The 22614-nt window shown below is 39.6% G+C and overlaps 2 protein-coding genes and 1 long non-coding RNA gene across 3 annotated transcripts in view; 2 read left to right on the forward strand and 1 right to left on the reverse strand.

Annotated features, from left to right (window-relative positions):
• The window catches only part of FCRL4 (Fc receptor like 4), a 46601-nt gene extending 43858 nt beyond the window's left edge, over window positions 1-2743 (forward strand). Inside the window, exon 13 of the mRNA XM_082430056.1 lies at window positions 22-2743. The gene's annotated coding sequence lies outside the window, so the exon portion shown is untranslated. The remainder of the gene's footprint in view (window positions 1-21) is intronic.
• The window catches only part of LOC309645634, a 215791-nt gene that overhangs the window by 99091 nt on the left and 94086 nt on the right, over window positions 1-22614 (reverse strand). The window lies entirely within an intron of this gene.
• FCRL5 (Fc receptor like 5) overlaps window positions 1-22614 on the forward strand; it is a gene marked incomplete at its 5' end in the record, with an annotated part of 60828 nt that overhangs the window by 9579 nt on the left and 28635 nt on the right. The window contains 6 exons of the mRNA XM_082414627.1: window positions 9978-9998; window positions 11214-11505; window positions 12656-12910; window positions 13200-13484; window positions 14944-15222; window positions 17899-18177. Of these exons, the coding sequence (XP_082270753.1) occupies window positions 9978-9998; window positions 11214-11505; window positions 12656-12910; window positions 13200-13484; window positions 14944-15222; window positions 17899-18177 (1411 nt within the window). The remainder of the gene's footprint in view (window positions 1-9977; window positions 9999-11213; window positions 11506-12655; window positions 12911-13199; window positions 13485-14943; window positions 15223-17898; window positions 18178-22614) is intronic.

Consider the following 22614-nt stretch of genomic DNA (forward strand, 5'->3'; position numbering starts at 1 on the left):
CCATTCTTCTCCCCAGGTCAGTGAGCATCATTATGACCATTACTTTGAACATTTTATCAGGTAAACTACTTATCTCTATTTCATTAAGGTTTTTTTCTTTCTAGGTTTTATCTTGTTCTTTTATTTGGAATATATTCCTCTGTTTCTTTATTTTGCTTGACTCTGTTATGGTTTGTATACAGTAGATGAAATGAAGACCTCTCCCAATATTGAAGAGTGGCCACATGTAGGAGATAAAACTTATTATTCAACCCTGCTCCAGCTCTTTGTCATCTCTCAAATCTTTGTGCTTCTTCAAACAGCCTATTATATTTTAAAATGCTCTCAGTATTTGACGATGTGCCAAGACCTCTTAGAGTTCCTAAGAGAAGTATCTCAGTACCTAGCTTCAAGTTGTTTGGAAGCTCTGTTCTTCTTTCTCAAAATTGTTTTGACTCTTCAAGGTCTATTGTGTTTCCATACAAATTTTAAAATTATTTGTTGTGGTCTGGGGAAAAAAATGCCATTGGTATTTTGATAGGAATTGCATTGAATCTGTAGATTGCCTTGGGCTAGTATGGTCATTTTAACAATATTAATTCTTTCAATCCAAGAACATGGTACAGCTTTCCAACCACTTATGTCATCTTCAATTTGTTTCATTGGTGTTTTATAATTTTCTGTATACGGGCTTTTTACCTCCTTAGGTAGGTTTATTCCTAGGTATTTTATTCTTTTTGATTTGATGGTAAATGGGATTGTTTCCTTGATTTTTCTTCTGATAGTTTGTTGTTAGTATATAGAAATGCAACAGAGTTCTGTATATTAATTTTGTATCCTGCAACTTTACTGAATTCACTAATGAGCTCTAGTAGTTTTCTGGTGGCATCTTTAGGATTTTCTCCCTGTAGTATCATTTCATCCGCAAAAAACTATATGCTTATAAAATAGACAACCTAGAAGAAATGAACAAATTCTTAGAAAGATAAAATCTCCCAAGACTGAACCAGGAAGAAATAGAAAATATGAACAGACCAATTACCAGTAATAAAATTGAATCAGTAATTTAAAATTTCCCAAAAAACGAAAGTCCAGGACCAGATGGCTTCGCAGGTGAATTCTACCAAACATTTAGAGAAGACTTAACACCTATCCTTCTCAAACTATTCCAAAAAATTGCAGAGGAAAGAACACTTCTGAAGTCATTTTATGAGACCAGTATCACACTGATACCAAAACCAGACAATGATATCACAAAAGAAAAATTGCAAGCCAGATGAAATAAAATTTGTATTTTAAGGCAAGAAAAGAAAAAAATGACCAGAGAGATTAAAAGAATATCCAATTCACCAATTAGAACATGAAAAGATGCTCAATTGCATAATTCACCAGGGACATGAAAATTAAAACTGCATTAAGATAATCCTAGCACAGTGGCTAAATTTTACAAGATTATAATACCAATATCAGTAAATATTTTACAGCAACAAGAACTCTCACACACTGGTTGATAAGGTAGGAATTAGCACAACCACTTTCCAAAATAATTTAGCAGTACCTTCTAAACTGAGCATTCTAAAATAATTTTAAGAGCCAGGAATTCTACTCCCAGGTATATATTCAACGGATATGCGTGCCCACATGCACCGAGAGACCTATACAAGAATATATGTAGCAGAGCTATTTGTATTAGCTTCAAAAGCAAGTAAAAGCTCTTTGTTCCCTGGAGGTCCTCCTGCTGGACTGAGATGGAATAATCTCTATTTACCCTTATATGCTTTTCTTATCTCAGAATGAAGTAGGTAGGATATAACGTAATGTATGTAAGGTGATATGCATTTGCAGATATGAGATTAAATGTCCCCTTAAGAAGACCAAGGTATGGACCCAGAAAGAAAGGGTGGGGAAAACTATTTAAAAATAAGGAACTGGCATTTCTCATGGCAGCTAATGTCTTAGGGATCTTTGCTGTCAGTATACCAGGATGGAAACTTGAGTTTTAAAAAGTTATAAAAGCAATTCACAAACATAGTAATTTTTTAAAAGTTAAACAGTATAGAAAGACATAAAATAAAATGTCTCCTTCCTATCCATAGTTCTTCAAATATAACCACTATTTTAGATATACTTTCCAGGAAATGAAAAAGGATACTTTGTCAGTTTATATACACATGTACTCTATTTTTTACATCTACCCCAATGTGATAATACTACAAATACCAATCTACTCCTCACTTTTTTCTCTTCACATTAATCAAGGTTGTCTTGCCTTCTTATATGTGCAAGTTTATCTCATTCTTAATGTCTGCATTTTATGTCATTGTTTAGATGTATCAGAATATTCTTAAGCAGTCCCATTATGTTGCTTCAAGTGTTTTGGCTATTATGAATAATGTCACAATAACATTATTTTAGAGCTATCTTCCATACTTCCCTTAAGGTATTTTCCAAGCAATAGAAATGTGGGGTCAAGGATATGAGCTTTTTAAAAACCCTAACATTTATTTTTTCACTTTGATCACTGGGCAGGAAACTTTGATTAGTAGTTGAGGATGGGTACTTCCACTTCCTTTTTTCTAATTTACTAATGCATCCTGCTCTTTGAAAAAGCTGTTTCTCAGATGTCTTCCTTGGGGCTACTGTGACAGTGTACAACTGTAAGATCAAAGCCAAACTTAGTATTCCTGAGAAAACCTCTCTTTTGGTCTCAGCCCTGGGCAGGCCAAGTCTTCATGCTGCTGTGGGTGTCACTGCTGGTCCTGGGTAAGTAGAACAGCTCAACGTGGGCCCTGGGTGGGGTTGGGACAGCATCTCTCTATCATGGACCTGACCTTTTCTTGGGGCTCAGCCCCTGCTCAGAGATTCTTTTCTGCCTGGGGAGATTATATTCTCTGGCTTCACTGTATAGCTCAGAGATTTCTCCCTTGAGGCTGAAAGCGTGGTCAGAGCTTCAACTTTACAAAGAAGGAAACCACAGTGACCACAACACTTAAGGGTTTATTCATTTTTTTCTACAACAAATATTACTTGATAAAGTCCAGAAAATGTATTACGTTTGCTTGTTCATATTGTCTCATTCAGAGAAGACCCTAGTTTTCTCTCTGCAGAGGAGGAGTGTTTATCCCTTGTATGACAATGCCAGACCATGGTGCTAGACATGGGAGGGAAAGTATTCTAATACAAAAGATGTCTCCTTCTTTTGCACACAAATGCAAACCACAGCTGTGATTGTCAGATAAAGAACACAGGGAGGGGGAGACAAAGACCGAGACTCACAGGGGGAAGTGGGCAAGGCAAGGGAAAAACCTAAGATGCATGACATTCTTTCTTTTTCCCTCCAGGTTTATTGAAGTATAATTGACAAATAAAAATTGTATATATTTAAGATATACGAGATGTTTTGATATACATGTATTATGCAGTAATAACCACAATCAGCTAGTTAACATTTCTCTCACTTTACATAATTACCGTGTGTGTGTGTGTGTGTGTGTGTGTGTGTGTGTGTGTGTGGTAAGAACACTCAGGATGAACTCTCAGCAAATTTCAACAATACGTTATTAGTCACCATACTCTATATTAGATCTCCAGTACTGCTTTGTCTTACAACTGAAAGTTCATTTCCTCTGACCAACATCTCCCCAGTTCCCCTACATCCTACTCACTGCCTGGCAAACACCATTTTATTCTCTGCTTTTGTGATTTCAACTTTTTCAGATTCTACATGTAAGTGGGATCATGCAGTATTTGTCTTTCTCTGTCTGGCTTATTTCAGTTAGCATAATGTCCTCTAGGTTTATCTATGTTGTCACAATGGCAGGATTTTTTTCTTTTTTTTTAAAGCTGAATAATATTCCGTTGCATATATATATGCAACGGAATATTATTATACACCACATTTTCTTTATCCATTAATCAGTTGACAGACACTTAGATTGTTTCAATATTTTAGCTACTGTGAATAATGCTGCAATGAATATGGGAGTGCAGGATTCTCATCAAGATACTGATTTTATTTCCTTCAGATACATACCCAGAAGTGGGATTGCTATATCATATGATAGTTTACTTTTAATTTTTTAAGGAACTTCCATACTGTTTCTGTATAATGACTGTGTGAATTTATATTCTTACCAACAGTGTACAGGGTTTCTTCATCAACACTTGTTATATTTTGTCTATTTGGTAATAGCTATTCCAACTGGTGTGAGGTGTTATCTCCTGGTTTTGATTTGCACTTCCCTTATAACTAATGTTGAGCATCTTTTTATATACTTTTGGACACTTTTATGTCTTCTATTAAGAATATCTATTCATGTCCTTAACTGTTTTTTAATCAGGTTATTTGTATTTTGTTGTTGATTTGTTAGAGTTCCTAAGACATTTTATATATTAACCCCTTATTGGATATATGGTTTGCATATATTTTCTCCCATTTCGTAGGTTACTCTTTATATTGTTGTTTCCTTTACTGTGCAAACGCTTTTACTTTTGATGCAATCCCATTTGTTTTAGTTATTCCTTTTTTTGCCTATGCTTTTGGGGTTATATCCAAAACTCATGTCCCAGATCCATGCCAAGAAGCTTTCTCCCTATGTTCTCTTTTAGTAGTTTTACAGTTTCAGGTCATATATTTAAGTCATTAATCTACTTTGAATTGATTTTTGTACATGGTGAGATATAAGGATCCAATTTTTTTTTTCATGTGGATATTCAGTGTTTGCAGAATGATTTACGGAGAGAACTATTCTTTCCCCCTTGTGTGTTTTTGGCACCCCTTTTGACGATCAGTTGACTGTAAAAGTGTGGACTTATTTCTGGGCTCTCTGTTCTGATCCATTGATCTATATGTCTATTTTTATGCTAGCTTTGATTCCCATAGCTTTGTAATAAAATTTGAAGTCAGGAAGTATAATGCCTCCAGTTTTGTTCTTCTGGTTCAAGATAGTTTTAGCTTTTGGGGGTCTTTGTATATCTATTTCAGTTTTTTTCTTTGTGATAACTATGGGACCTTGTAAAATATAGCAGACAATTTAAGTTAAGAAATGTATTTCAATTACATATTAAAACTCTACACTTTTAGTTCTCCCCCATTTTGTTATAGATATCACAATTTACACATTTTATATTGTATATACGTTAACAAATTGTTTTAGCTATAGTTATTTTTAATACTTTTGTCTTTTTAAAATCTTTTCACTAGAGTTAAAAGTGATTTATATACCACTATATAGGATGCTATGGTCTGAATGTTTGTTTTCCCTCAAACTTCATATGTTAAAATTTTGACACCGAAGGTGATAGTATTAGGAGATGGTGGGGCATTTGGGAGATGATTATGTCATGAGGGCAGAACCATCATGAACGAGATTAGTGCCCTTATAAAAGAGGCCAAAGAGAGCCCTCTTATGCTTTCTTCCATATGAGATTATAGCGAAAAGATAGCTGTCTATGATGAAGTGAACTGTACTGGAGAAGAGTCCGCCGGTGCTTTGATATCAGACTTTCCAGCCTCCAGAGCTTTGAGAAATAAATTACTGTTGTTTATAAGCTACCCAGTATGGCATTTTTGTCATAGCAGACTGAATAGAATAAGACCCAGTATTCAGAGTAGTCTGAATATAACTATACAGATCTTCCTCAATTCATGATGAGGTTATGTCCTGATAGACTCGTTATAAGTAGAAAATACCATAAGTCCAAAATGTATTTAATACACCCAGCCTACTGAATATCATCGCCTAACCTAAACTGCTTTAAACATGCTCAGAACACTTACATTAGCCTACAGCTGGGCAAAATCATCTAACACAAATACTATTTTATAGTAAAGTATTGAATAGTTCATGTAATTTATTGAATACTGTACTGAAAGTGAAAAACAGAATGACTGTATAGATACAGAATTGTTGTAAGTTTAGCCCTTTGACTGTGTGGCTGACTGGGAGCTCTGGCACACTGCTGCTGCCCAGCATCACAAGAGAGTATCATACCGCATATTGCTGGCCCAGGAAAAGATCAAAGTTCAAAGTTCAAAGTATGGTTTCTACCAAACGCGTATTGCTTTTGCACCATCACAAAGCTGAAGAATCATAAGTCAAACCATATATATACTCACTTTTAAAAGTGAATTTTATAATTTCATGTGTTTTCATGTTGCTAGTTAGTGTCCTTTAATTTCAACTTGACGAACTTCCTTTAACTTTTCTTTACAACAGGTTTTATGGTAGTTAACTTCCCCAGCTTTTTTTTTATCTTGGGAAGTCTTTATCTCTCCTTCATTTCAAAGGACAGCTTTGCCATGTATTGTATTTTGGGTTGGCAGGGTTTTTTCTTTCAGTATTTTAATTATCCCACTCTCTCCTGATCTGCAATTTTTCTACTGATAAATCCACTGTAAGTTTATTAGGGTTCCCTTGTGTGTGATGAGTTGCTTTTCTCCTGCTGATTTAAAAACTTTCTCTTTGTCTTTGACTTTTGAGAGTTTGATTATAATATGTCTTGGACCTTTTGATGTCTAGCTTATTTGGGATCCTTTGGGAATCATGGATCTAGATGTTCAATTCCCTCCCCAGATTTGGGAAGTTTTTAATTATTTCTTTAAACAATCTTTCTGCTCTTATTCTCTGCTCCTTCTGGGACTTGAATAATGCATACATTGATTGGTTTAATGTTATCCCATAAACCACCTAAGTCGTCTTCACTCTTTTTTTGGTCTTCTTTCTTTTTGTTCCTCTAACTGGATAATATGAAATGGCTTGTCTTTGAATTTACTGATTCTTTCTCCTGCATGATCACTTCTGCTATCGAAGGTGTCTGTTGAATTTTTCAGCTTAGTCATTGTATTCTTTAGCTCCAAGATTTCTGTTTGGTTCTTTTTTATGTTTTCTATTTCTTTGTTAAACTTCTCATTTTGTTTATGTATTGTTTCCAGATTCATTTACTTGTCTGCTTTTTCTTATAGTTCATCGAGCTTCTTTAAGACTATTATTTTGAAATGTTAGCCAAGCAGTTCATGGATCGTTAGGGTGAGTTACTGGAGCTTTATTAGCTTCCTTTGATGTTGTCATATTTGCCTGACAAATATGATCTGTGTAGCTCTGCACTGGTGTCTGTGAATTTAGAAAAGCAGACACTCTTTCTGGTATTTACTTGTTTGAACAGCTAAATACTCTTGCTTCTTCCATGAACTTATAGGACTGCCTCCAGGATCATGGTTGAGCTTGGCTGGAGCTGGATCTCATGATTATTGCTGGGTTTACATTTGGGTCTGCAGTTGGCAAGCCTGTTACCAAGGGCATGGATGGGTGTGGTTTCTGCTAGGTCCCTGAGCGTTCTCTCATTGGGTTGCTTGGCTGGTCCCTGGGCAGTCAGGACTGCCCTGAACTTCAGTAGAGTGGTACTGGAGTTTGGTCACAGGATGGCTTTAAGGACCACAGTCAAGTTCAAGACATGAAGTTCTGTTACCAGGGGTGCTTACAGGTGTGGCTTTCACTGGGTCCCTGGGTAGAACCCTGGGCAGGCAAGACTGCTTTGGACTACAGTAGAGTGGGACTGGATCTGGGTCACAGAACTGCTTCAGCAATAGAACTCAGGTCTGAGGCTGGTGGGCTTGCTACCAAGGGCATGGCTGAGCATGGATTCCTCAGCAGAAAAGGCTGGTGGCAGGACCATGGACAAGTGGAGCTAGAGTTGAGTTTACAAGAGAATAAGGCAGCTTTTAGTCTGTAGCTGGGATCATAGTCAGTGAGTCTTCTACCAGCACATGTGCTTGTCTTCTCAAAGTGGCGCTCCTTGGTCTTGGGCTCCAATGGGGTTTCACAATCTCTAGATCTCAAAGCTCTCAGTTTTTGTTTGTAGATGGCTGCTAAAACTTCGTTTCTGTAGAGGGTGGAGACAAAGACTAGAGACCTCCTCTTCTACTATCTTGCTCATGTCACTCCCAACATGTGACATTCTCTTTGTGCCTGTGGGTGTGTATAAGTCTGTCAATTCACACATATCAACTGGTTGGTTTTTTACCAAAGTAGAAAATATTAGAATAAAACATATTTATTCATTTGTTCAACAAATTATTTAGTAACTTTAATACACAGCACTATGCTAGGTGCTAAGAATGATGATGGGAAGACATGGGAAGCATCATTTCTGCGCTTAGGAAGCTCATGATATAGAAGGTCCTTCAACAAGGCCAATGTACAAGAAATATCTATGTAACAAGATCTCAGTTAAACAATTGTCCAAGCAAAGTTACCAATGATGGTAAAAGTGGTTAACAAACTATATGCCAAGTAGCTGGTAATGATTTCATGAAACAGATAGACAGTAGGAGCTGGAGGGGGCAGGGATGGGGTACAGCACAATGTGAGAAAAAAGGACCCCATAGTTGGAAGCTGCATGGAATACTCCAGAAATAGGAAGCACATCCTAGTGTGGCACCAAAACAAAGGAGCAGGATAGGGTAATGGCCAGGAGCATGTGCTTTGGGGTCAAACAGGATGGGTTCAAATAAATGGGTTAAAAACTCCATTCTACCCTTAACAGCTACTTAAACAGTTTCTGGTCTGTAAAATGGGGATAATCATAGAAATTTCCTCATAGGGATAGTTAAGAAGATTACATGAAATAATGTATGTGAATATCTACCACATAGAATACACTCAGAAAAATATTAGCTACTTATAAAACAATACAAATCCATGATTCCAAGATATTTAGAAAATGGCAAATAATCCATTGCTCTGATTATAACACTTAGGTTTGGATTACTTCTCATCAGCCCCATGTGGACAGGGATAATATCCCTTTTGCTCACTGCTGGATTTCCATTGCCTTGTCCAGTTCCTAGATACAGTTGGCATTCCACACATTTCTGTTGAATGAATGAATCAAATCTGTCCCTCATCTGGAATGTGTAATCAGTTTACAAACTAGTCAATTTTGCCTCTTCTGCCTCTCCAATACTCCTTTCTCAAACCTGTATCTTCCCAAGTAGAGATACTTACTAACTTAGTACTTTAATTAATTCATTATTCAATAAATGTTTATGAAATGTCTCTTATAAACCAGGCACTGTTATAAATTCTGTGTGATATATGGTGAACATGAGAAGTCCCTGCTTTCACATAGCTTCTGTTCTAGAGAAGGAAAAGTAAGCAAACAAAGCAAACAAGCAAATAAGATAATTTCAGATAAACATTCTGAAGAAAATTAAATATCATCATCTCTTGCTCTGCCTTCCCTCCAGTCCTTCTGTTTTACATCTGCCAGAGTGCTCCAATAAGTTACAACTTTTAATCTTGTCACTTTCCTACTTGAAACATTTCCATGGCTCCCTGTTACTTTTATGATGAAACCATAGCTACATACCATCCATAACTTAGGCCCTGCCTATCTGTCTAATCTGATTTCCCCTAAACTCTCTACCTTCCAGAACCACTCCCCCGTTCAACTTCTGAACACCAGTGCTATTTCTTCACATCTGTGCCCTTTCTGTCTTAATTACACCCCCCATCAGCTCTTGCCAAACACAATCACCTTTGCCTGGCTGACTCCTATGTTCTCATTCAGTCTTCTCAAGCATCACTTCCTTCAGGTATCTTTTATGGTCCACCCACCCTCTTTGCCACACACTGACTCACACACACAGACCCTACATACTGGGATGGGTGACCCTTCTGCCTTCAAGATGCCCCATGTGTATTTCTATTACTGCACTTATACCCTGCATTATAATTATATTATTTTGCTTCAGGTTTCTGTTTATCCCACCAATCAACTTCTTTGATCAGATACCATTTTTTATTCATCTTTTTTATTCACGCTTTAGTCCAAGCACAATGACCAGTATAAATAGACATTTGAAAAATGACTATTACATTAAAAAATAAATTTTAATGAAAGAAATAATAAATGAATGAAAAAAAAACAAGCATTCCCTTCGAAAAGCCAAAGATTCCTTGCTCTGTGCTCATCTCTGGCTCTTTATATTTTTACAGCTCCTGTCAGTGGACAGTTTGGTGAGTTCTCCTTTCTTATGTACTTCAGTGTCCCTGGATAAGAGTGTCTCCCTAATAAATATGAAATATTTGTGATGATTGCCTGAGGATCTCTAATATCTCCTGTTTCTCTTGCTGAGGTCGGCAAAGATGTGAAAGTGTCACCTGGTCTATTGGCATTGCCCAAGAGCCAGGATAGCCACGTGGTCATCCTCTGGCCCTCCCTGGAAGAAGCAGCAAATGTACAAGCAACTCCTGGCCTTCACTAGGTCCTGCAATTACTCCTATTGCAAATGGACCCCAGATAACAAGGCAGGACATCTTAACTCCATATCAAATGTGCAGGACTTGGGATAAGATGTTCTCCAATCAGCAAGCCTGCAAAACTTCTCTGAAAACATCACACTGTGGAGCTACCAGTGGGAATGTTGCATTCTCTAAAGTTTTAGGAGTAAGATCCTCCAGGAAATGTGTGGAGAGCATAAGAACATCCAACAAATGGGCCCTTAAAAGGAAGAAATGCACAAAAAGAGGAGATTGAGGGAGAAGACAAATTGTCTGTATCCCACATTTTTTTTAAGTTCTGACACTTAATTGCCAATCTTTTGGGTCAGAGAGTATTTTGGATATTTGAGGACTCACAAATAGCAAGAACTCACTACCACCTCTCTCCTGTCCAAAATCAGCTGCCCAGTGTTTCATCCTTAATTAGATCACCTCTGGATTCTAGCTAACGACCTGTCCATTCCTTGCTCTACCACAATTAGCTATGATGGGATTTTTCTGGGCGTTTCCTGGGCATAATCTATAAGATGAAGGTGTTAGACAAGTTAATCTCTCCAGCTTTTTCCAGTGCCAAAATCTTAATATGATTTATCCTTTTTTGGAATGTGCAAAACTGTGAGTTTAACAACTCCCTGGGAAGTTCTTATGAGTTTATGAACATGATGAAGTGGCAGGGGCAGGGGATGACATTTCCCAGGATCCAATTCCATAACAGACTAACCTACCATTTATTTCCCATTGACATTTGGCAGTGAACCTTGCCTGATATCACCCTCTTGAAATCATTTTGCTCATTGTCATCCCCTCAGCAATCACTTTCTGCTGGGTGAGTGCTTTGGTTGAAACACAGACTTGAGCAATCAGTGACTTTCCCAGGGGGATTTCTTAGGGATTCCCAAAAGCCAGGACCTCCAGTCTGAGCCTCACAAACCACTGTGATGGGGACTGCAGGCCACTCCACCTCAGATTCTTTCTCTTTCATCCACAGCAACTGAACCAAAGTCTGTAATTTTCCTCCATCCTCCATGGACCACTGTCTTCCAAGGAGAGAATGTGACACTGACTTGCAAAACAATTCACTTCGATGCATCAGAGAAAATAAAATGGTACCATCAGTATCTTCTGGGAGAAATACAAAGTGAAACCTCAGGAAACACCCATGAGGTCTATGAATCTGGAGATTACAGATGCCAGGCCCAGGACTCACTCCTGAGTAATCGTGTGAGCTTGCTCTTTTCTCCAGGTGGGAAAGAAATGAAAGAAAAAAGTTTAGAAATAATAAAGTTACCCAGAACTCAGCTATATTTACTAATTCAAAAGCTATAGAAATAGGACCCAGGAATTTATATATTTTACAAACTGCTCAGGTAAAAGGAAATTTGAGAAGCAGTTTATCTGAATGGTTTCTGAAACCATGTATAGTTTGAGGCTTATAAAATTTATTTGGAATAATAATCTACATGAGGATTTGTTAATATTTGACAGATAGATAGATAGATAGATAAATAGATAGACAGATAGACAGAAATTTCCATTTCTGTCCTAAAGCCACCTGTTTTGAGGTGAAGCAGTATCTTTCTAGTTATAATGCTCTTTAATTTAGTGAACAAGGAAGCAGTATAGTAGCAAAGAGCTAAGAGCTTCTTTGACCTGACAATTCCCCTCTTAAGAATTTACCTACTGAAATAAGCATAGATATATACAACCAAAATTGAAGAACATTAAATGGTCAAGAAAAGAAAACTCATTAAATAAATTACCTTACTGCCATTGTAGGAAAACTTTGTAGTCATTGAAAACCAGATTAGGGAATGATATTGATGACATAGGAAAGTGTTCATAGCAAAGTAAGTGAAAAGCAAGTTATCAAGTAGATAAATATTTTAATTTCATAAAAAGAAAAGAAATACACACAGACTCTCATATACATGTACATAGAAAAAAGAACTGGAAAAAATCTGGGTGGTGAGATAATAAGGTTAATTTACATTTCCGTTTACAAAATTTTCTCAAACATATGTGTTCCTTTTAAAATCAGAAAAAAAGAGGGATTTCCCAGGTGGTCCAGTGGTTAGGACTCTGCACTTCCATTTCAGGGGCACGGGTTTGATCCCTGGCTGGGGAACTAAGATCCCACAAGCTGCACATCATGGCCAAAAAATAAAATATAAAATAGATAGATAGATAGATAGATAGGTAGATAGATGATAGATAGATAGATAGATAGATAGATAGATAGATAGATAGATAGATAGAACCAGAAAAAAAGAAATGATAATTATTTTAAGAATCCTTTTTCCTAGTCCCTTTCTTATAAAATCTATTGGAATAATAATGAAAAGAAGGGAGAAACAACCAGATGAAACAAACAACTGCCCTTGTGTTTCCTACAGCCAACCTGATCCTGCAGGCTCCACTTGATGTGTTTGAAAAAGAATCTGTGATTCTGAGATGCCGAGCAAAGGCAAACACAGTACTGAATACTATAAAGCTGTACAAGAATGGAAAAGTCCTGGAAGTCTTTGAAAAATCCTCTGACTTCCATATTCATCAGGCAAGTCTGAAGGACAATGGCAAATATCACTGTGTTGGAGTTAAGGAAGATGATCTGTTGGTTTCTTCAAACTCGGTCAAAATCGAAGTCCAAGGTAAAGCCTTCATTATTTTGTGAAATAGGATAGTCAAAAGGAGGACCCCTGAGATTGTAGAGGATAAAGAGGGTGGACTGTAATACCATTGAACCTCAGGGCACAATCCTACAAGGAACAGAGAAAGTACTACTGTGCTTTGGGCTGAAGGATATTAGGAATCAAAGGTGGCATCTCTTCTGCCTGCTTTTGTATGTTCTGCTTGCTGGTGCTGAGGATGAACTGTGTTTTTCTCCAGAGCAGTTCCAAGCCTCACTGCTCCAGGGACTGTTGTGATTCTTCTCTCTAGAGCTGTTTCCAAGTCCTGTGCTGAGAGCCAGCTCCACCCAGCCCACCGAAGAAGGAGCAGTGACTCTGACCTGTGAGACCCAGCTCCCTCCACAGAGGCCAGATGTCCAGCTCCAGTTCCACTTCTTCAGAGACAGACAGTCCCTAGGGTCAGGCTGGAGAAGCTCCCCAGAATTCCGGATCCCCACCATATGGAGAGAAGACTCAGGGTCTTACTGGTGCCAGGCACAGAGCATGACTCCCTCTGTCCAGAAACAGAGCCAGAGATTACACATACAGGTGAAAAGTGAGTGTTAGTGAGGTGAGACTTGCTAAGACTGGGGCTGGGAAGAGCCGGGCAGAGTGGCACAACAGTTGTTTACTTTTTTCTTTCAATCTCATGAGATACAACTCTTTCTTTTTCTTCTGAAGTTTCTCTTCCTTGACACCATTTTTTTTCCCTGGTAGGCCTATAGGCTTAAGCCATGGGCTATGGCAGAGCCCTCCGACTGGGCTGGATGGACTCTGCTTAGCCAGATGGACAGGTTCCTAGAATGCTAGATCCCTGGAGCAGAGCACTTAAGAATAAAAAAACAAAGGACAAGAGCTTGGGGACTAAATGGTTTCAACTTGCTGTCTTTAGGGATGGTGTTTTACCCACGATTACTTTTCCCTAAGTCTCTGAAACTGTGTAGGTCCTCAAGCATGACTGCTAACCAATTGTCAAATGCCTCTTCTGATTAAATTTGACCTGTCTCATAGGAGACGTGTTTGAGCATTAGGAAAGATGCAGATCTGGGATGCATGCTTTCCTGAGTGAGGAAGGGGTGAAAGTGGTAGCATTCTCCATAAATTCACTCCCATTCCTAAGCAAAAAAGAAGGTTCTATGTTTCTTCTAAACTGTCCAGATTTTATTAATCTTTGTTCTCCAGTCATAGGCAACAGATTTTTCTTAGGTCCCTAGTTTGGACTGGAAAATTGAGAGGAAGTGGAGAGGGTGTTACCCAACAGTTACAACATAGTAATTTCTAGTATAGGATCTCCCCCAGCATAATTGATGGAACCCCAATCTCAAACCCTACTCCCTCTCTGTTCCCAGGTATCTTCTCTTGTTCTTCAAACCCCCAGGATGACTCAAAAAGGCACTGCCCTAAGCCAACATCCTAGTGTAAAACCACAGCCACCTGGAGTATAGAACACTTTCATCACAGATTTTCCCAGTTTTAGGAGGACTAAACTTATGGGTCCACCTCCTCTGACCATCTAACTGACTGGCAGAGGTGTTAAGAAGTGCTTATTCCAGGACAAGCTTGCTGTATATGCCAATGATTGATTTCCACCTAGCCATTGCAGTTGTTACAGCTTCAGAACAAGCACCTCTGATGGCAGGTCTTCCCCTCCCCTTCACCATCCACCACTTCCCCCCAAGCAACACCACTGTTGGGCACCGGGTGTAATTTCCAGAATGATTAGTCCATGTTCTAACAGGTAGGGCATGAGGGGAGGGTGGGCAGGGTTGCCTCTTTTTCTTGTGCCAGATGCTCCACCAGTTCATTAGGGAGTTGAAGTTCTCCCAAACCATGGATGGACCACAGTCTCTCCACCACTTTCTCCCTCGTCCCAAGGAACAAGCTCAATTCTATTCCAGGCCAACTTCCCATCGGGTCAGCAGACTTAGCCCTTCCCATTCTGAGACTCTTCTTCTATGGCTTATTCTGTGACACCCCAATACCAAGAATCCCACATGTCATTTTTATTCATTTAGATGTTGTTCCTGACGTCCGTATATACCCTCGCCCAAAGTTGGTGTTTGAAGGGCAGGAGCTGGTGCTCATCTGCTCAGTAAATGGACTTCCAGGGCCCATCACAATTTCTTGGTACAGAAAATTCAAAAAGCCGAGGACAGAAAGAAAGCTTCACACTTACTCAAAAACAGAATTCAAGATCCCTGTGGTGAAAAACAGTCATGATGGAGAGTATTACTGTGTTGCCAGCAATAGTCGCTCCTCCTTCCGCAGTGACCCAGTGACCATCAATGTGAAAGGTGTGTCTGCCAGATATTATCTGAGGGATGGCTTTTCAAACTTCTTGAAGACCACAAGGTGGTTGGGTGGGAGTGAATGTTGATAGTTGCCAATAATTTACTACTCTGAATAATCTACCAGAAGTTAGAGACTAACAGGAGTGGGATTTAAGGATAGAAGGAGTTGTGGGAGCTTTTGGAAACTCCTAGAAATGGAGGTCAGAGAAAGTACTCAGTGGCTGGCACATGTCTGGATTCTTCATATTTACAAATTACTTTTTAGCTTAAATGCAGTGGCTCCTGGGATAAAGCCAGAACAAACAGAATTTTAGAACTGGAACAATCTGGGGCCATGTCTCTTCTTAAGCCTCCTTGATTTAAGGATGTGCAGGGATTCCCTCCCGCCCACTACCTCGTTGTCTCTTTCAGTTCCAAATGACACATCCTTTCACCACCCTCAGGGCTCCTAGGGCACAGGATGTTGGGAAGAATGAGATAGAGTTCCAGATCTTCCCTGTGAAACCAAGGGAGCCTCTCTTTCAATTCTGTATCAGTTTTATCATGAAGCTGAAATCCTGAGGACCCCAGACCCCTATAGTAGAGGAACATCCCTCAATCTCTCTGCCCACAGAACATTCTGGGAGTGACTCCCATGCTCAGACAATGGCCTGGGGACCCAGGCAGTGAGGAGAGGCCACTCTCCATCAGAAGTAAGTCTGACCACCAGAAGTCACAGGGTCAGGTTGTTTCTTACCCCACAGTCTAAAGACTGCAGCTACAGAAATTCACAGGCTTTTGGTTCACATGGCATCATGGCAGGTTCATTGACTCTGCTTGGCAGATCTGGGCTCCTTCCTGTGACCACACTCTCAGGAATTCCTTACAGTGAATCATCAACAGTAAAATACACAGTCTGACCAAAACTCTCCTAACATAGCTGTGAAAACTTTTCAGGGTCCAGATTCTGTCAGAGTTCACCATTATTTGGTTTAGATGATACTCAGTCTTTGATTTTTCTGTCAATCAAAAAAAGAAAATAGTCCAGCGATTCCTGGGTCTAATCTTCCTCTTACTGAATCCCAACAAATCTCTACTCCCTTACCTACTTCCTGCTTCTTCCCCAATTTATCTATATTAGTCTGCTCAGGCTGCCATAACATAATACCACAGACTGGGTGGTTTAACAACAGAAATTTATTTTCTCACAGTTCTGGAGGTTAAAAGTCCAAGATCAGGTGCCAGTAAGATTGGTATTTAATCAGGGCTCTCTTTCTGGCTTGTAGTAGGCCACCTTCTCTGTGTCCTCACATGACCTTTCCTCTGTGCCCTGGGAGAGAGAGAGGCCTCTCTCTTTCTCTTCTATAAGGACACCAGTCCCATCTGATTAGGGCCCCACCCTTATGACCTCATTTGACATTTATTTCCTAAAAGGCCTTATCTCCAAATACAGTCATATTGGAGATTAGGGCTTCAACATATGTATTTAGGAGGAACACAGTTCAGTCAATAACACCATTCTAATATCCCCATTGGCTCCCAGGTCTTTGAACAACTGTCTCTGTCTTGTGGGCCTCATTCTTCGACAAGTTCAGATACCATCACACCCCTTAATATGTCTTCAGCATCTCTCTCTCTCCCCCTCTTTGGTCCCTGGCATCTACAGAATTCACTGTTTTTCTCTTTTCTTTCTTTATCCTTCAAATCCCCAGATGCTTGAGTTTCCAATCAATCTTAATAGTTCTAAAATCATTTCTCTATCCCAGAGTTGTGGAGATATCTGTTGTTCCAATCAGCAATTAATTATTGGCAATAACCAATGTGCAAATCCATGTAGGATACAGACAGGTAGCAACATCACAGTTACTCCAATCATGTAACTATGGTTACTACACCATACTACACCACCCCAAACTACACCAGCTACTTTACCAGTATCTGATGCCATCTTACCCTGAAAGCTATTAAGGTAGTTGTGGTAGTGAGAGGAAAATAGCTTCTGTAGAGCCCTGTGCTGTTCCCTTCATTGGTGGCAAACTCCAGTTCCACTTTCAAGGAGATGATATGATTCAGCATTAGACCATGAGTAAGGAGACAGACTCAGGTCCTATCTGGCCCTGAAAACAGCCTGCTGAGGGACCACAGGTGGATCTCCTAACCTTTTCCTGACTCAGTTTTCTCACCTGTAAATAGAGAGGGTCAGGCTGGATGCAGGGAGAGTGTAGGAACAGAGGAGAGGGTCCTGGAAGAGTATGTGAATCTGGAACAGAAATGGGCTAAGGGCAGAGGCCTGAGGCCAATCCCAGCAAAGGGAGAAGTGTAGAGCAGGGACAGATAACAAGACTCAGAGAGGCTTGGCAGGTGAGGGAACAGATCTTCCACGGTCATATGGCAAAGGAAAGGGACAAGGTAAATCTGTCAGTCTGGTGGAAGCAAGATAAGGGACTTCTTCCCCAAGAACATCATTTCCTCTGGAAAACAGGAATGAGGTCACCTAACAAAGGGAGATAGGAGAGGAGAAGGGCCAGGTCTGATGGGAAAGGAGAAGACCAGCATGGAGAACAGGAGAGAGCTGGGGAGAAAAGCCTGGGAGGCACTGGGCTGCCCTGAGGGCCAGTGGACTTGGGACTCACTAGCCACTGATTGAAAGCTCCAGGAAGTGGCAGATGCACCTGTTGACTAAGTGTTTCTTTCCCTCAGTCCCCGTGTCTCAACCTGTCCTCACCCTCAACCCTCCTGGGACCCGGACTCTTGTGGGAGATGAGGTGAGCTTTGACTGTGAAGCTCAGAGAGGTTCTCTGCCCATCTGGTATCAGTTTTTTCGTGAAGGTGTGCTGCTCATGAAGATAGAAACTACTTTATGGAGAACAACGTCCTATAGATTCTCTCTGACTGCAGAGCATTCTGGGAACTACTACTGCACAGCTGACAATGGCCTTGGCCCCCAGAGCAGTGAGACCCTGAGACTCTCTGTCACCGGTAAGCCCTGGATTCCTGCCAGTGACCCACCCCTGACCCAGATCCTCTCGCACCAACCCCTTCAGAGGTCTGCCTGGATCTTCCAGTTTCCTACCCCACTCAACCTCATGCCCGTCTTGGCTCCCTTCTCATAGAACCAGCTATCTGTGGGCCTTAATCCTCATCTACCCTGGCTCAGCCAGACCCCTATGATAGCTCAGCACCTTTTCCAGCTTTTAGCAAATGAATTTGTTTTCTCAAATTATCTTCTCAGGCCCTGTATGTTCAGTCTCCAAGCCAATTTCTCTTAACTCCATGCACAGAAGCATCTCATATTTCCTCAATAACACCTACATTTTTTTTAAATTAATTATTTATTTATTTATTTATTTATTTATTTTAATTTTTTTGGCTGTGTTGGGTCTTCGTTTCTGTTTCTGTGCGAGGGCTTTCTCTAGTTGCGGCAAGCGGGGGCCACTCTTCATCGCGGCGCGCGGGCCTCTCACTATCGCGGCCTCTCCCGTTGCGGCGCACAGGCTCCAGACGCGCAGGCTCAGCAGTTGTGGCTCACGGGCCCAGTTGCTCCGCGGCATGTGGGATCTTCCCAGACCAGGGCTCGAACCCGTGTCCCCTGCATTGGCAGGCGGACTCTCAACCACTGCGCCACCAGGGAAGCCCACACCTACATATTAATTTAGCTACAAGCACAGTCATATGGGCATATAGTGGGCAAGACCTTACTTTCTCCAAAGGATTCTCAAGAAGTTCAAGCTCTTCCAGTAGGTTTAAAGAGGGCTGAAGGTGAAGGGAAGGGAGGAAATGTCTTCCTGGAAACCAGCTCATTTGTTTACTGGGGTTTCCGTGATCCTTTGACTTAACCCAGTAAAATAAATGTCATTTCATTGTATTATGTTTTTAAAATTTTTGTTGCAGTATGACATACATTTATAAAGGTATACGAACCATAGGTGTACAGCTCATGGTTGCCCATGGAACCATGAAAAAGTGTCATTTTAGGAGCAAAATTGCTTCTGTTTACACTTGGAATCTTTGTTTAGTAGAGAGTAAAAGTTCAGTTTTCTTTTCAGAGAAGAGAAATATAAATAGAAAACTCTTGAATCTGGTGTATCAGATCATTTTAGATCAGAAGAAAAAAACCCCCATGTCTCCAGTGGGTGAGGGTTTGTTAAGGATATCCAGGGAGTAAAAAAACAAAAAAAACAAAAAACAAAAAACAGGAAAGACATTATATTCAGACTCATGGAATAAGAACTGAGAGATCTCTCAGAATTCAACTTATTTCTCAAAAACAGATTATGCTGATGTTTGATGAGCTAGAAGCTTTCATTATTCTCTACTCCTAGGCACATCAGCTATTTCCTTTCTATGTCCTTCTGCCCCATTGTTCTTACTGCTCCTAAGTGCTTTCCACCCTCATTCTTATGACTCTATCTTATAACTTATCTTTACTCAAAACTTCTGTTAATTTCAGCATTGACTGCCTTGGACTTCTGGGTATGACGTCCTGCTCTGTATTTCAGCGTCTGCCCCAATTGCCAAAGCGGTGCTTCCAACTAGTCAAGCAGCCTAGCTCTAAGACACCTCATAGGCCACTGGCAAGTCTATACATAGAATGTTCTTAAACCAACTGCTCACCTCTAATTCAACAAATGATGGCCAAGAGAGCAGGGTCACTTGGGACAACATGACATGTAATGAACTACGTTTAAGAAAATACTTTTTCTAGGAATGATATGCACAGAAAGATCTCTGAGGTTTCCTAGAAAGAGCCAGTGTACATGAAAAACATCTTGCTCGGGTTGTCTGATGTCAGCGTGGGTCAGAAAACCTGAATTCTAGCCCTGGGTATGAAAATAGCTAGCTCATAATTTGGGCAAAACTTTTAAATTTTCTTTGTCTTGCTTTTCACCTTCTATTGAAAGTTAGATAAGACAGTAATTCGTGTCCCTTAAAGCCCCAGAATTCTGTGATTTGAGTTGGAATAGGAACCCAGAGGCCATGAATCCATGAAGCTCTGGAAGAAACAAAGTGAGGGAGAGGCTGAGCGACACTCGTCAAAGCCCCAGACAAGACAACCAGGGAAACCTGTGGGTGCCCCAGAGCTGGGCTCGTTTAGCTGGCAAAGCAAGGGAGAGCATCAGTTTGACAGAGTCTCATCATCTCTCACAGCGGGGAGTTAGGGGAGGCACTTTTAGGGCTTTGGTAGCAGGAACTGGTCAGAGTGTGATTGTAACTGCAAGTGTGGTCTGGTCAGAATTTGTAAATTAGGCAAGTTTCTGTTATAGTCTGTGGTCTTAGGAACCCATGAGTCCATTTGGAGTTCTTATTACTATGGTCCTATCTTGGAACATATGGATCTGAAAGACCTCTTGCTCCTCGATAGCTCTTGTTTCAGATCATAGAAATAAAACATGGCCAAAGGAAGACATTACCCCAATATAAATTGTTGAGTAAAGAGATTATTTTCAAAATGTAAATGATCTGAGACCCAGACTCCAAAGCCTGAAGCCAATCTACCTAGGAAAGCCCCAAGCCCTAAGACATCCTCTTTCTCATTATGATGCTGTATTTTCTTCTCAAATTTAGCAATATCTGAAACCCCTTTATTTCCCGTCTCGTGTCTGTCTTCCTCAATGCCAGAGTATAAGCTTCATGAGAATGGAACCTTATCAGTTTTGGTCTGCACTTCATCCCTGTGCCTACTTGGTGTCTGGCATAGAGTAGGTCCTCAGTCAGCATTTGTAATTTCATGAACAAAAAGGTCTTTGAGATGAGATGAGGAAAAAAAGAGCAGGGAGAGAACATTGATCTTTGCAACTGTTTATATCAACTGAACAGAAGTAAATTAGCCTTAAATTAGCAAACAAGTTGAGAAGCTTCACTGTGAGCCATGCAGACTTTCTGGCAGAATAATCTGGGGTTTGTTTTTTTTTTCTCTCAAGGGAATATACCGCAAAGAGGAGACACAGAAATTTCGTGGGAATGTGAGCTAATAAGATATACCAATTTTGAATCTATCAACAGCCCTGGGTCATTAAAACACTACCCGCCCCTCATACACACACACAGCTTTCTCAAGCAAATACAAAACTCGGAATATAACTTTATTCATTGAAGTAAAAGCCATAAAGAAAACAAGTCCAATATGAGAATCTTATATGTATAGCTGATTCACTTTGTTATAAAGCAGAAACTAACACACCATTGTAAAGCAATTATACTCCAATAAAGATGTTAAAAAAAAAAGAGATGATAAGATAACAGAAAAGAAAAAAATATATATACATATATATAACAGAGCTCAGGAGAAAAACCAAACCTATGTTAGAAATAAAATCCAAATTTGAAGCAGTAAGAAGAGAATGCATACTTCCGAAATCTGTTAATGGAATGGAGAGTTGGTTTGAGAAAATAATACAGAACGCAAAGTAGAAAGACACAGAAAAGGCAAAAAGAAAAAGAAAGTAAAGTATGGCGATCAGACAACGAAGACCACAAGTGTGGATAATTAAGTGTCTAAAGAGAGAAACAAAACTCAAAGACATAATAAAAAGTTTCCTGAAGTGAAGAAAACTTGAATATGTAGATCAAAAGACATATCCTGATGAGGTTATTGACTTTCAAGGCTAAAAATATACGTGTGTGTGTGTGTGTGTGTGTGTGTGCACGTGCGCACCTGTGTGTGTGTGTGATCATGGCAAAAAAAAGCAGTCATCTCAGAAAGAAAAAATATGCAGTTGGTCTTAGTCTTTACACAGAAGTCAATACTAAAAGAGAGAGGAATGGTATTCAGACTTGAACTTTCAGAGGAGAAATGAGAACTGAGAATTTTATATCAAATCAGAAAAACATTTTCAAACATGCAAGAATTCAGGGAACTTAGTACCCATTAACGCTTCTTGAAAAATTACTTGATGACAAACTCTAGCCAGCCAAGGTATGAATCAATATAAAAGACTCAAAATGAGGAAACTATGATATGAAAAGTGAATACTGAATCTATTCAGATCGGTAGTTCTCAGCCTTGGCTGCATATTAGAATCACCTAGGAATTTTGAAAAGAGACTTTTTACTAAGCTCTCTCCAGACCAATTAAATTCAGAATCTCTCAGATGGGGTCTCAGAATCCACATTTTTTAACACAACCTCAGTTGAAAATATTGTACAGATATGGTTGAAAACCACTGATTCAGACATAAAAACAAAGGCTAAGCAATATGAGAGTTATGGTTACAGAATAGAAAGCAACTATTCTAAATGCTGAAAAAGTAAAAAATATATGTAACAAAGGAAAATCCTTCAGAGGGAGAAGAGGAAATTAAAAAACCAATTTTCTTATGATTATTATTATTTCATAATGGAGGATAAAAATTGACTTAATAATTTAGAAAAATTAATGACAGATTTCAAAGTTTTCATTTTGTAAATAATTTCTGG

This window comes from Balaenoptera physalus (assembly GCF_965194825.1).
Source record: "Balaenoptera physalus genome assembly, chromosome: 1".
Lineage (NCBI taxonomy): Eukaryota > Metazoa > Chordata > Mammalia > Artiodactyla > Balaenopteridae > Balaenoptera > Balaenoptera physalus.